The sequence below is a fragment of the Armigeres subalbatus genome, chromosome 2, assembly GCF_024139115.2.
Source record: "Armigeres subalbatus isolate Guangzhou_Male chromosome 2, GZ_Asu_2, whole genome shotgun sequence".
NCBI classification, from domain to species: Eukaryota; Metazoa; Arthropoda; class Insecta; order Diptera; family Culicidae; genus Armigeres; species Armigeres subalbatus.
The window spans coordinates 328,518,036-328,532,275 of record NC_085140.1 but is presented as its reverse complement, the minus strand read 5'-3'; the positions used below and the strand labels follow the sequence as shown (position 1 = coordinate 328,532,275).

Below are 14,240 nucleotides of genomic sequence, written 5' to 3'. Positions count from 1 at the left end.
TGGATTCGATATTATATAGCTGCAATGAGCTCATTCTTCGCATCGGTTAACGTAGGGCTTTGTTCATTTTCATTGGCTGTTGCACGCTCCTAGAAGGAAATTCACAAATTATGTAAGAGATGTTTGCGCTGTGAAGAGTTCTGACGATGTAAGCGCTGTGAGATCAAGCGATATAAACATCCAATTTTCTTTTCAGTAGCCGGTTAGTATTATTCTTTCGAAAACCTACTCACTACCATTGGATTACTTAAGCTTGTGAATTGAACTTCTTAGGAAGTTATATGCACAAAAACAACTATCGAACAATGCAAGGGGACATAGTTTGTTGTGATATTAAAATAACCAAATCAAAATAAGTTCATTCATATTTATTGTTTTATTTATTCTTCAAGGCGTAGCAGATATCAGTTATTCAAGCCAAACCTCATTATACGTTAGATCTACACTAAAATCGCTTTACAATTTCAAATATGTTCCTACTTTGTGCAGCATGGTCACTAACATTCAACCCATGAATGAACGCTGACAAATTGACACTGAACTTTTGTTTTCACTTAATCTTTGGCAAACGCTTCATGCATTTTTTCTATCTAGCATTTTTTTCGCGCATCTAACAGCAATACGGCAATGTATCCTGGTACGAACGAAATGCACAACCAGGACATCAGTCAACAGCTATCGACGAGTATAGAAGGGATTCAGCTGATAGGGCTCATCTACAAGCTAATATAGTCATAGTGTGTACGATACGTATGTTTGTTTATAAACTTATTTTACTCTAATGCTCACTCTCACTTTCTAGCTCGAAGCGATGTTCTCACTTCGAAGGTCTCCTTGTACTACATCACAGCAAAAGTCGCGCAATTGTTCAATATACTAATAATAATACGATGAATACTTTCACAATTTCCTCTACTACAGCAATGTTCACCTTGAAATTTAGAGGATATAATAGGAGAAGTTGATCAAAGGAAAGGGAACCGCACTTCCGCTTCGGAAGCACGTGAATTCAAGGACTATAGCAGCGTATGCAAAGTGTTCTCAGTTCTGTTTTTGGCGGACACATTTGCATTCGCGACAATGGATGAGGAAGAGATGGAATTAAATTACGAATCGGCAATCGATGACAAACGAGTATTTTGCCAATCATGTGGCCAGTCAGCATGTGTGAAAATGTATGCGCCTTGGCGAATGTGGGAAGGGGTTCTAGGGAATAGGAGAAGATCGAAGATTTCAATGTCGAAGGTTAATTTGAAATTCATATGACTTCTCCGGCATTGCGAGTGAGCCCACCGGAACGGAATAGGATTGCCCGGAAAGAGGTGTGATTGTATATGATCTCAATAGATTGGCAATGATTGAAAAGCTGATCAGCTGCGTCATTTTGTAGCCCATGCACGAGCGGCGCCCAGCTCCAAAGGGGATGAAGAATTCTGGCTTGACGACGCGGCCATTCTGCAGGAAGCGTTCGGGGTTGAATTTCTCGGGGCTCTCCCAGAGATTTTCCGACATGCTCAAGTCATAGTTGTTCAGAAATATCAGTGTGTCCTTTGGCACATCATAACCTTAAATATTTATTTTGGTTTTAGAAAAGCCACCGCTTTATAAAACGAAAAGAAATATTTACCTCCAATTTGTCCGTCCTGATTGGCGACGTGTGGAACAATGGGGGAGGCGATCAGTCGTAGGGCTTCCATGATGACGGCTTCCGTGTAGGGCATGTGGTTGCGATCGGACAGGTCTACGGTCTGTTTGCCCGCCTCTTCGAGCACGCGATCCACTTCGGATCGGATATTCTGCTGCACTTCAGGGTGTTGGATAATGTAACCGAATGTTTTGACGAGAAAGTTGGCCACTGCAGAGTGACCACCAATGATGTCCTCCAGCGCAAACAAAGCAGTTTCCCATTCCATGTTTGGGCCGATATTGGACTTGACGTGATTAATCAAGCTGTCGACGTAGTCGTTCTCGGTGTTTCCTTCAACCCAGTTATCATAACGATCGTTGATAATCGTTTCTAGCATGATCGTACGAATTTCCTCAGCTAGATGGTCCATACGCTTGAGATTTCTATGGTGCAGCGGAAGTAGGAATGGTAGGAAATCAGCCGCGTAACCTTGGTTCACTTCATAGAAGATCTGGTCAAAATTCTTGACTAACTTTTGGAATTTTGGATCATCTAGTTCGAAACGGTAACTAGCGAAGTACTGTGAAAAAACATTCGCACAGATGTTCATGATAACCGGTTTGATCTCGATAACTTTGTTTACGTTGGTTTCTCCAATTACCAATCGAATTTCATCGTTGATGAAGCCATTGAGCTCGTTGAAGCGGCCGGAGAAATTGCGGGGGAAAGTATGTGGGACAAGCATATCACGGCGAGCTTTCTGAACGTCGGACCAATCGCAGAACGCCAGAGCTTTAAGTAAAGAAACAAACAATTAGTATAACTTTGATCTTTTGGCGCATTTATAGAAGATCACAATACTCACAGTTTTCCTTGTTTCCAGAGAAGAGCAGCTGATAACGACGGAAATTCGGGCGGCTATCAAAGTACTGAGCCTTATTGACTAATACTTCCTTGATGTGTTCAATGCCGTTGATCACTACTGCATCAACGACGCCAAGCTTTAGGTTCACAACTGGTCCGTACTTTTTCGCAAGCACGCTGAACGCCTGATAAGGAACCTCGTAACCGTCCAAATCTTTCAGGTTTCCGATGATCGGGTAACTTTTTGGACCGGGAGCCTTGCGCAGCACTTTCACTTCCGTACCGAGATTGTTTTTGTTATTCTGATCATTCTGCGTAAACACTACCAACCATTGTCCGAAAAGGAAACTCTTCACTTGCTTCACGAGATCATCGTTGGCACCCAATTTTTTCCTCGCTTCCGAAAGTAGCATAATCAGAGTCACCAAAAAGCAGGCTACTAGCAGATAGATTGTGTTAGAGCTGAACAAAAATACGGTGAACTTCTCCATGGTTTTCACTTTTCACACTTCACCTCGTTCAAAGCACAGGAATCGATACACCTATATCTGCTAGGCCAAGGATCAACTTCGATCTTCACAGTACGAACTGTCGAAACGGTGTGATACCTATCTCACGGATCCTGACGCTTTTATACCAATCGATATATCCCAAAAGAGTCCAGATGAAATGAAAATATATAAAACACCAGTGCTTCGCATCGATAGGGAAAATCTCTAACCAACGAAGAGTAAGAAACACTTCTGGCAAAGCTTCATTGAATATTGAAACAGCGAACCATGCATATTCAGAAGCCTCTAGGATAATCGCTAGAGACTCGTAACCCGGCATCCCTTCCTATGTGGAATTACGGTACCATACGACGAAACCCAAACGATGACAGTTATTTTCGGGGTTAGAGCATCCAAATTTCACTGCCATGCGAAGTGTCCCGGAATTGGATATTCACTGTTGGAAGAAGTGAAACCGAGTCGACAGAGTTGATCATATTTTCATGTCCAGGTTCTGGACATGCGATCAATAAGACAAGCGATCAATAAGAATGACTTACTGTTATTGTTTTTTTTTGTTGGCAATTTATTGCACAATTAGAATTTTACACAAAAGAGTGGTAATTATCTACATTGATTGCTTCGATACTCATGATGCATGTTCTAAATACTCAAAATATTGGATAATTTAGTGGTAGCCCTTAATATAGTCAAAATGGCAGCCACTTTCTAGATTTCACCTTAAAACTTATCGATTTCCCTATCCAAAAATGCAAAATCCTGCTCAAAAATCCGGGCGGGGGAGTGCCACAAGTAAATAAAAAATATTATTTCCGGCCGGTGAATCAATTCCAGGGTATTACATTAGAATCAATTTGAATGGAACCGGATCGATAATGTGTTCTATGGTTTGGACACACCGATTGATATGGATTGAACCGCCTCAGTTGAATTTCATTTTCACCCAGTTCCATCCGAGAATATTCCTGTCGCTGTCGTCAATGGTAGAATCCTAACCGACAGAGAATCGAAGAACAAATGAAAGTTAAACAATTCAGCGAGCCGAATCGGTCCACGAGCCAGGGGCTAACTGATGCTGCCGAAAGTCTGCCTGATTACATATTTCGAACGATGTGATCTTGAATTCTAATCGAGCGAAGGTAGGAGATGACGTCGGATGAGGAGAATGGATACGCGGTTGGACGCGGGGGTCTAGAACTTTTTTGGGACACACGTTGATAAAATTTGCTTCGATAATGCCTGGATGAATAAGTGATCTTATCAGATAGGTGTGATCAAAATTCGAAACAGATTAGTCTTTCGGATATGGAAGGGTCGAATTAAGGGAAAAAGATAAATAAACTATGGTGATTGTGACTCCTATGCAGAAGAGTGCACACGTAAACTGGATGAATTATTTCAAGATTTATTCAATTTAGGGTTCTTATGAATCACCACTGACTAAGCCTAATCATATACACTCCCCAAGCAACACAACTTGTTTTATAGAAGTTTATAATGCACATATAATACAAAGTATGATGTATTTTTTCATGAATACATTTCCTTTTTTCTAACCTATTTCTCCAACTTTGAACCAGAATGAAGGGCATTCCCCGCTTTAAACCAGAACATTTCTTGAAGAGCTATTGGTTTGCTATCCCTGAAGGCACAAATCTGAAACTAGCTGGCGTTGAAGAAAGGTCCTTTCTTATCCAGGACATGGAATTGAAACTTGGTGAGATAATTCCATCATATATATTTACCAAATTATATTGAAACTATATGATTATATCCCATACAAAAAAGAAACATCAGGGCACCCGATTAAAGCGATTTGGATAGGAAGAGTGGAATCGCCAACTTCCTATTGATAACATCTCGTGGATAAAGGGCGGGCTCTTCTCCCCATCTATTGGGTCAATCTGGGAAACGAGGGCTACATTATAATATTGTATGTACGAACTTTTTTCTGGAAGGAGATTCTCTATTCATCCAGTGGATTCGCATAAGCGTCTTTGCTTATGGAACCACCCCACCCATTTTTGGCCCTTCATACAGGAGTCTGATGAAATACAAACAATAGCATAATCATGATCAAATCGTTTGTCAGATATGGCCAGTGCTATCGGCAGGTGCCTTGCTACAATAGATGGTAGTATCATCATCATCATCATAAATACATTCAAGGGCGTAGCCAGGATTTCGATTAGGGGGGGGGCAAATTTTCTAGGTCTACTGAATTGTAGTTTTATAGAAGTTTTATAAAAAGCACATGAATATTAGTGCTTGGTACTTTTTCCTTCTAAGCTCCAAACACTTTGAAACCAAATCCACAACCAACAGTAAAGGCTGAATCTCAACAGCGCGATGCTCGTCAGCGTTGAAGTCAGCGTTTTGTACTAAAACGTAATGCCAATAAACGTGACGCATTCACGCCCGGATTCTTCAGGAATGCCTCCAGCAATTTCTTCGGCAATGTCTTCAGGGATTCCACCATCAATTTCGCCGGGAATTGACCAAAAATACCACCATTATCTACTCCAAGAAATCCTCCACAAATTCTTTTATAAGTTCTGCAGGGAATTCTTCAGATAATTCTTTCGTGCTGTTTCTCATAAAAAAATCTGAAAAATTGCACCGTGGAATTCCTAAGAATATTCCGTGGAAATTCCGCAAAATTGCCATTAAACATTCCTGAGAATTTCGCGAAAAATCTTCCTGTGTAAATTCCATATTTTTTTCCGTGAAAGTTTCGAATAATTTCTTGTGAAAATTTCAAAGAATTTCTCTAGGAATTCCACCGAAAATTTATACAGAAATTACACCAAAAATAAAATCAACAATGGAATTTTTAGAGGAGTTCCTAGATTAATTCCCAAAGAAATCCATAAAGAATTACTGTGGAAACTTCAATATTTCCACTGGAGTTTCTTCGAAAATTTCTCCGGGAGTTCCTCCGGGAATTCTTCCAGGAGTTCAACCGGCAGATCCTCCAAGAATTCCTCCAGGATTTCCTCCGAGAATTATTCCGGTAGTTCTATCGGCAGTTCCTACGGGGGCTCTCTGAAAATTCTTCCGGGAATTTCTCCAGAATTTCCCCAGAAGCTCCTCCGAGAATTTCTCTGGGAGCTCTTCAAGGAATTCTCCGGGAGGTCCTCTGATAATGATGATGGTCCTGCTACATACCCCTACAAAGGTTTCAGCTAGATGAGATTTGTCTATAAGATGAATTCTCCAAGATTTTTTCCGAGAAGTCTTCTGATAGTTTCACTGGTAGTTCCTCCGGAGGTTCATTTAAGAATTCTTCCGGGAGTTTTTTTTGGAAATTCCTCCAGGTGTTCCACCAGTAGCTCTTCCACCAGTAGCTCTTTCAGGAAATCATTTAGGCTTTCTTCAGAAAATTAGCTGGAAATTCCTCCCGAAGTTCTTCCGATAGTTTTTCTGGGAGCTCCTCCGGGAGGTCCTCCAGGAATTCTTTTAGGAGTTTCTCCTGAAATTTCTACGGGAGTTCTTACGGGAGCTCCTCCGGCAGTTCCTACGTCTTCCGGGAGATCCACCAGCAGTTTTTTTGAGCATTTCTCCGGGAGTTTCACCGGCAGTTCCTTTGAGAAGGAACTCCCGGAGTAATTTCCGGAGGAACTCCCAGAGGAATTTCTGTAGGAATTCCCGGAGAAAGTATCAGAGGAATTTTCGGAAGAACTGCCAGAGGAACTTCTAGATGAATTTATTGAAGAACTACAGGAAGAATTTCCGGAGGAAATCCTGGAGGAACTCTCGTAAGAACTTCTGGATGAATTCCAGGACAAACTCCTGGAAGAATTCTTAAAGGACCTCCCGGAGGAGCTCCCAGAGAAATTTTCCGAGGAACTTCTGAAGGAATTTGTAGATAAATTCCCAAAGAAAGCCTTAATGAACTCCTGAAAGAAAGTCTGAATGAATTTCCGGAGGAACTACTAGTGGAACTCCCGGAGAAATTTTCAGAAGAACAGCCGATGGAATACCCGGAGTTGAATTTCTAGAGGAACTTCCGAAATCCCATTTCCCTTGAAATTCCTGCCAAATATCCTCAAAGAATCCCCTGTGAAGTTCCTCGAGAGATTACTAGAGGAACTTTTGGAAAAACACCTGGGGGAGCTCCCGGAGGAACTCCCACAAGCACTTCCAGAGGAATTCTCACAAGGTAGTACTGAAATAATTATTGGAGAAGTTCATGAAGGAATTTCTGGAGAAATATCAGAAGGAATTCCCGAAAAAATACCTTAATGCAGAAATTACCAGATGAAATCCAGAAAGTATCCCCAGATGAATTGCTGTTCTTTGTTTGTTCTGAAGAAATTCTTGGAGGAACTCTTGGAAGATATCCTGGAGGAACTCTAACATTAATTTCCGAATGAAATTCTGGAGTAAATTCCGAGTGAAGTCCAGAAAGAATTCTAGGACAATTTCACGGAAAAAATCTCGGAGAAATTCCTGAAGGATGAGAAGAATTTCCGGGGAAATTCTTGGACGAATTCTTGGAGAAATTCCTAAAGAAATTTCTAGAGGAATTCTTGAAGGATATTCTGAAATAATTGCGGAAAGAATTCCAAAATGTAATTCTAGAGGATTTCGCTATTGAATTTATAGAGGTATTCCAGGAAAAGTCCTGGAAGTTATACCGCGGGAATTTAAGGAAGAGCTCCTGGAGCCAGACCGGAGCAGTTTCTTATAGATTAGCAGATGAAATTATGGAGCGAAATCAGAGAATTTCCGTCATAAATTACTGAAAAACTTCTAGTGGAATTTTGGAGGAAATTCCGTATGTATTCTTGGAGGAACTCTAGAATGCATTCCTGAAGGAAATGTCGCAGATTTTCGTGGAAGAATAGCCGAAGAAATGTCTAGAAGTAAAACTTGAAGGGAAATAATGAAATCTTCAAGAAACTTCCACATGAATTTCCTAAAAAAATAGTTGGGGGTTTCTAGATAAGGAGAAATTACAATTACAGGAGAAGGATTTTCAAACTATTTTCAGAGGATTTTGTGGATAACTTTCCGGAGGAATTTAGAAGTTCCCAGGGGAGCTTCTAGAAGGATTTCTAGGAGAATTCTTGAGCCCGAAATGTTTCGAGTTGTTTTGAAATTTCATCTTTCCACCATTTAGGGGGGGCGACGGCCTCCCCTGCCCCCCTCTGGCTACGCCCTTGAATACATTTCCTTTTTTCTAACGTTTAATAATAAGCCCAAAAAAGCGCAAAAAATGGCGTCTAATAAAACATCATTCATATCATAAAATATGTTTTAAATTCCATCAGTATAACCAATATATATGACTTATACAGGGGATGTCCAAAATAACTGGGATAGGCAAATTTTGGGCACAATTAGATGTGTTGTAACTATGTCAATTATTGTCCGATTTTGACAATTCAGGGATGCCTGAACTAGAAATTTAGTATAGCTTCACCATATCCGGGTTTTTCGAAGGTAGGTTCAGAACCGTAAATTTGTGGTGGGTATTAGGATAAGTTGTGGTTAAAAACAGAATAATATTAGTAACCAGAAATAAAGTAGGACTCTCACTGACTGGAACCATATGTTGAAATTCGAAATCGGACCAGGATCAAGTGAGATATGGCCATTTGTTTGGAATCGGTACCGATCGGGAGTTTTAATAGGTACCAGGCCACAAATTCATTCGAATCAAGCTTTTCGCCCGATCTTCCATTATGATTACATTCCAAAAGTCTTCTGATAAGTCAATAATTAAAACCAATTAAAAGACTGATCCTAAAGTTGCTGAGGTGTCCCCGGGGAACCTGTAGAAAGGGACATTTCAGTTTTAGCGGCAAAACTGCTCATTCGACGGTTCGTTTTTCATGATTTTCTATCAGGAAGTGAGGTATGAATATAAAATGGACGATTGACTGCTTTTACCGCTTCCGGGACCTACGGATTGTCCCCGGGGAACCTGTAGAAAGGGGACATTTTAGTTTTAGCGCCAAAACTGCTCATTCGACGGTTCGTTTTTAACGGTTTTGTATCAGGAAGCGAGGTATGAATTTAAAATTGACCACTGATGGCTTTGGCCGATTCCGGGACCTACGGATTGTCCCCAGTGGAACCTGTAGACAGGGACATTTCAGTTTTAGCGCCAAAACTGGTCATTCGACGGTTCGTTTTTCATGGTTTTCTATCAGGAAGCAAGGTTTGAATATAAAATGCACCACTGGCGATTTTGACCGTTTCCGGGACCTACATATTGTCCCTGGGGATCTTGCAGAAGGGGACATTTCAGTTTTAGCATCAAAGCTAATCATTCAACGGGTCGTTCCTTATGGTTTTCGGTGGGGAAGTGAGGTATGAATATAAAATAGACCATTGACGACTCTGGCCGCTTCCGGAACCTACGGATTGTCCGCCAGAGAACCTGTAGAAGGGGACATTTCAATTTCAGTACCAAAGTTAGTTTTTACAAGGCTCGTAGCTCATGGTTTTCGAATAGGAAGCAAGGTATGAATATAAAATAGATCATTGACTACTTTGATTGCTTCTGGAACCAATAGATTACTCAAGGGATACCTACAGAAGGATGAATTTTTGTTTCTGCGCCAGAGCTAGTCATTCGACGTTCCTTTTTTTTTAACAGTTTTGTATCAGGAAGCTAGGTATGAATATGCTTCTTCCGGGCTGATTGAAGTTTGACTGGTTTTACTGCTAAAACTGAAATATCCTTTTATACAGGTTTCCTGGGTCAATCCATAAGTCACGGATGCGGTCAGGATCGTCAATGGTCCTTTCTATAATCATACCTCGCTTACTGATCAAAAACCATGAAAAAATCTGTCGAATTTGTTGTTGTAGTTTTGGCGTCAAAACTGAAATGTCCCCGTCTTTAAGTTCACCTGGAGCAATCCATAGGTTCCGAAAGTTATCAGAATCGCTAATAATCCATTTTATGTTTATTCCTCGCTTCATGATAGCAAAGCATGAAAAAAGAGTCGTCGAATGACTTCTTTTGGCGCTCAAACTGAAATGTCCTCTTCTACAGGCTCTCCTGGAACAATCCATAGGTCCCGGATGCGGTCAGAATCGTCAGTAGTCCATCTTATATTCAAACATCGCTTCCTGATCGAAAACCATAAAAAACAGCGTTCGAATGATCAGTTTTGGCGCTAAAACTGGAATGCTTTCTTCTATAGGTTCCCCTGGGACAGTTGGTAGGTCCTAGAAGTGGTCAGAATCGTCAATGGTCCATTTTATTTTCATACTGCGCTTCCTGATAGAAAACCACGAAAAAAGAGCCGTCTAGTGACTTGTTTTGGCACTAAAACTAAAATGTTTCCTTCAACAGATTTCCTTGGAGCAATGTATAGGCTCCGGAAGTGATAAGAATCGTAAATAATTCATTTAATATTTATTCCTTGATCGAAAACCTTGAGAAAAGAACCCTCGAATGACTTATTCTGGCGCAGAATGTGAAACGTCCCCTTCTACAAGTTCCTTGAGAACAATTCGTAGGTCCCGAAAGCGGTCAAAACGGTCAGTGGTCCATTTTATATTCATACCTTGCTTCCTGATAGAAAACCATGAAAAACGAACCGTCGAATGACCAGTTTTAACGCTAAAACTGAAATTTCCCCTTCAACAGGTTCCCCGGGGGCACCTCAGCAACTTTAGGATCAGTCTTTTTAATTGGTTTTTAATTATTGACTCCCCGGGGACAATCCGTAGGTCCCGGAAGCAGTCAAAGCCGTCAATGGTCCATTTAATATTCATACCTCGCTTCCTGATAGAAAACCATGAAGAACGAACCGTCGAATGACCAGTTTTGGCGCTAAAAATAAGATATCCCCTTCTATAGGTTCCCCGGGGACAATCCGTATGCTCCGGAAGCGGTCAAAGGCGTCTATGGTCAATGAACCATGAAAAACGAACCGTCGAATGACCAGTTTTGCCGCTAAAACTGAAATGTCCCCTCAACAGGCTCTGGGGGACAATCCGTAGGTCCCGGAAGCGGTCAAAGCCGTCAATGGTCCATTTTATATTCATACCTCGCTTCCTGATAGAAAATCATGAAAAACGAACCGTCGAATGACCAATTTTGGCGCTAAAACTGAAATGTCCCCTTCTACAGGTTCCCCGGGGACACCTCAGCAACTTTAGGATCAGTCTTTTTAATTGGTTTTTAATTATTGACTTATCAGAAGACTTTTGGAATGTAATCATAATGGAAGATCGGTCAAAAAGCTTGATTCAAATGAATTTGTGGCCTGGTACCTATTAAAACTCCCGATCGGCAGCGATTCTAAGCAAATGGCCATATCTCACTTGATCCTGGTCCGATTTCGAATTTCAACATATGGTTCCAATCAGAAGAGCCCTACTTTATTTCTGGTTACTAATATTATTCTGTTTTTAACCACAACTTATCCTAATACCCACCACAAATTCACGGTTCTGAACCTACCTTCGAAAAACCCGGATATGGTGAAACAACATTGAATTTATAGTTCAGGCATCCCTGAATTGTCAAAATCGGATAATAATTGACATAGTTACAACTCATCTAATTATGCCCAAAATTTTGCTATCCCAGTTATTTTGGACATTCCCTGTATATAACATACTATAACAAGTAAAGTAATAAAAATATTTATGAAATGCTTTTTTTTACATTTTTAAAACTATTAAGTTTCTTGAGTTATACAAATGTTTTTAATAACGCAAGTAAATTTTTGACCACGCAATAAGGCCGATACAAATATTAAATTTATTTTAAGTCCGACAGCTCTTAGAATGTACGAGGGGGGAAGGGGGGTATAAAAAATAACAAGGAAACGAAAAAAAGTCCAAAATGCAATTATTCCATGGCAAATTTAAAATTTTAATATAAAATGATAGCAAAGAATGTTTAGAAAAAGCATAGCAACCCGATCAAGAATGCATAACAAAATTATAACAAGGGGAGTTATTTATTTCAGAAAAATAATGTAACAAAATGTGTTATAAAATTGGCTGGTTAGTTGTTAAAATAACAAAAATTATATCAAAATTCCCTCTAGCCGTAACATAATTATATCAGAGGTTGTTACCTTCATTTCAACATTATAACAACCGTTGATATGATTATGAGGTACAAAAATCTACTTTCATGGTAATTGCCTACATCACGTATAAAAATGTGGTACGCTACTACGCTACGGATTTCCATCCATAATGTAGGCAATTAACTTTGTACTAGCTATTAACATCGAACATTGATTCAAGTTATACTGGAGGTGATTACCTCCGCTTTTTTCCAATATCAAAAAATGTAGGCAATTATTTTGTGTAAATATACATTTTGATATGAAATAAAACTGGCCGAAGACACATTTTTATCGAATTATCTAATTATAACACACGTTGTTTTAAATAACAACCATTGATAGAATTGAGTTATAATTTTGTTATGTATTCCTGATCGGGAAAGAATATGAATATTTGCAAAATAATTATTCAGTAGTGAATTTAGCACAAACTTTATATAATTAAAAAAATACTGGAACTTGTTTTTATAGAAATTTCTGATGAACTCTAAGTAAACTGTTGAATTCATAACACCACAATTATCCAAAATCCATAACATCAAAGTACTGCTAGAATTATAAGCTTTTGTTTTTAAGTCAAGTATTAAACTCAAACTAGTTGAATCAATAGGGGCAATGGTCAGATGTACTTCTGAAATCACAGATGTGTTGTTTTAATATGGCTGTTTCATGACGTTCTTGCATACGCTCGGAATTACATACTTCAGGGACTATACGGAATACTTAGGTGACGTCTGAAGTAGAATCGGTGAAGCACGCCATATCAGCATGACCACGATCCTAAAATTATTGGAATGTCATGCTACTTTCTAGCGGCATAGATCCGAGGTCGCATCCCGTAGAGAGGATGCAATGGACGCTAAACTCACCCATACAAGAAACATGCGCGGATGAGTTGCGAGGGATTATGTATAGTCTTAAGGAATCATTTCGGCTCATGGACGGCGATTGCTGCCTGGGCGCTTCCCGACCCCCACACGATCTGAGATGTTTTCTCAGGCGTCTGGTTACAGATTTTCGTTTACCTTACTCCAAGCAAAGATTTTATTTATTTATTTTACAATGATTCATAACTACATATATAATCACCTAACGATTTTCAATGCATATGTTATTGGCGGCAATCCAGTCTGCTTCTGTGGGTGATGTAACCTTTCTTCCAAGGATCGATGCGCATTCGGCGATGTCCGGTCGTGCACTTGTTGCTACGTATAGAAGAGCTTTTACTAAACTCCGGAAGCTAACGTTATTTCCCAAAGTTTTAGTTTCATCTGAATTCTTAATAAAACCGCTTTCCATAGGGGTATTTGCTCCTTTGGCATTTTTCATTCCAAATCATTCTGCTAACCGCTCGATATATCCCTTGAGTGATAAACTATGGTTACCTTTATGTCGTTTCACTTCTAGTCCAAGGAAATATGTCAGGTCTCCAAGATCAGTAAGCTTGAAATACTTTTTTAGATGCGTATGGACAGCTTGGATTCGAGCTTGGATTTCATTTTCAGTTTCTGCTCCAACTAAGATGTCATCAACGTATACTACGAGGTAGATAATTTGCTTGCCGGTTCATTTGCTGTATAAACAGAAATCAGTTTTACTTTGTTGGAAACCGATTTCAAACAGAACATCTCGAAGTCGCTTATTCCAGCATCTTGCAGATTGCTTACACGGATTTTTTTTACACGGCCGTGTAAAAAAAAAATCCCATACAAAATTTTTGCATTGCTCCATTTTGCATAATTTGTCGAGAAATCATAAAACTTTTTTTACACGGATTTTCAAATTTTGAACTGAAAACTTTTTTTACAATTTTGAACTGAAAACTTTTCTTGTCCCTTCATAATATGTCCTGGTGGCTGCCGCATATACATTTCTTCTTGCATTCATTTTTTCATTTATTTAGTAAACATCTAAACAGATAACACTGAATCAACAATTTGACGCTACAATACACGGTTCGAGGCCGCATCTCTCCATCCTCGGATACGCCCCACGCTCGCCAAGTCGTTCTGCACCTGGTCTGCCCATCTCGCTCGCTGCGCTCCTCGCCGTCTCGTACCTGCCGGATCGGAAGCGAACACCATCTTTGCAGGGTTGCTGTCCGGCATTCTTGCAACATGTCCTGCCCATCGTACCCTTCCGGCTTTAGCTACCTTCTGGATACTGGGTTCGCCGTAGAGTTGG

General features: G+C 40.0%; 1 protein-coding gene across 1 annotated transcript; it reads right to left on the bottom strand.

Moving 5' to 3' along the window:
- Positions 1-375: 375 nt before the first annotated feature.
- LOC134216900 (cytochrome P450 307a1-like) lies at positions 376-3,074 on the bottom strand. Its single transcript, XM_062695676.1, has 3 exons — positions 2,493-3,074; positions 1,628-2,419; positions 376-1,565 (listed from the first exon to the last, which is right to left on the bottom strand). The coding sequence occupies exons 1-3, from the start codon at positions 2,980-2,982 to the stop codon at positions 1,234-1,236; spliced, it is 1,614 nt and encodes a 537-aa protein (XP_062551660.1). The 5' UTR covers positions 2,983-3,074; the 3' UTR covers positions 376-1,233.
- Between the last annotated feature and the right edge of the window lie 11,166 nt (positions 3,075-14,240).

Bases quoted from the DNA above. Each gene is read 5' to 3' on its own strand.
- LOC134216900 (XM_062695676.1), bottom strand. From the start codon at position 2,982: ATGGAGAAGTTCACCGTATTTTTGTTCAGCTCTAACACAATCTATCTG. The intron at 2,420-2,492 runs GTGAGTATTGTG...CTTTACTTAAAG, and splicing joins CTCTGGAAACAAGGAAAACT to CTCTGGCGTTCTGCGATTGG. The intron at 1,566-1,627 runs GTAAATATTTCT...TAAATATTTAAG, and splicing joins TCAGGACGGACAAATTGGAG to GTTATGATGTGCCAAAGGAC.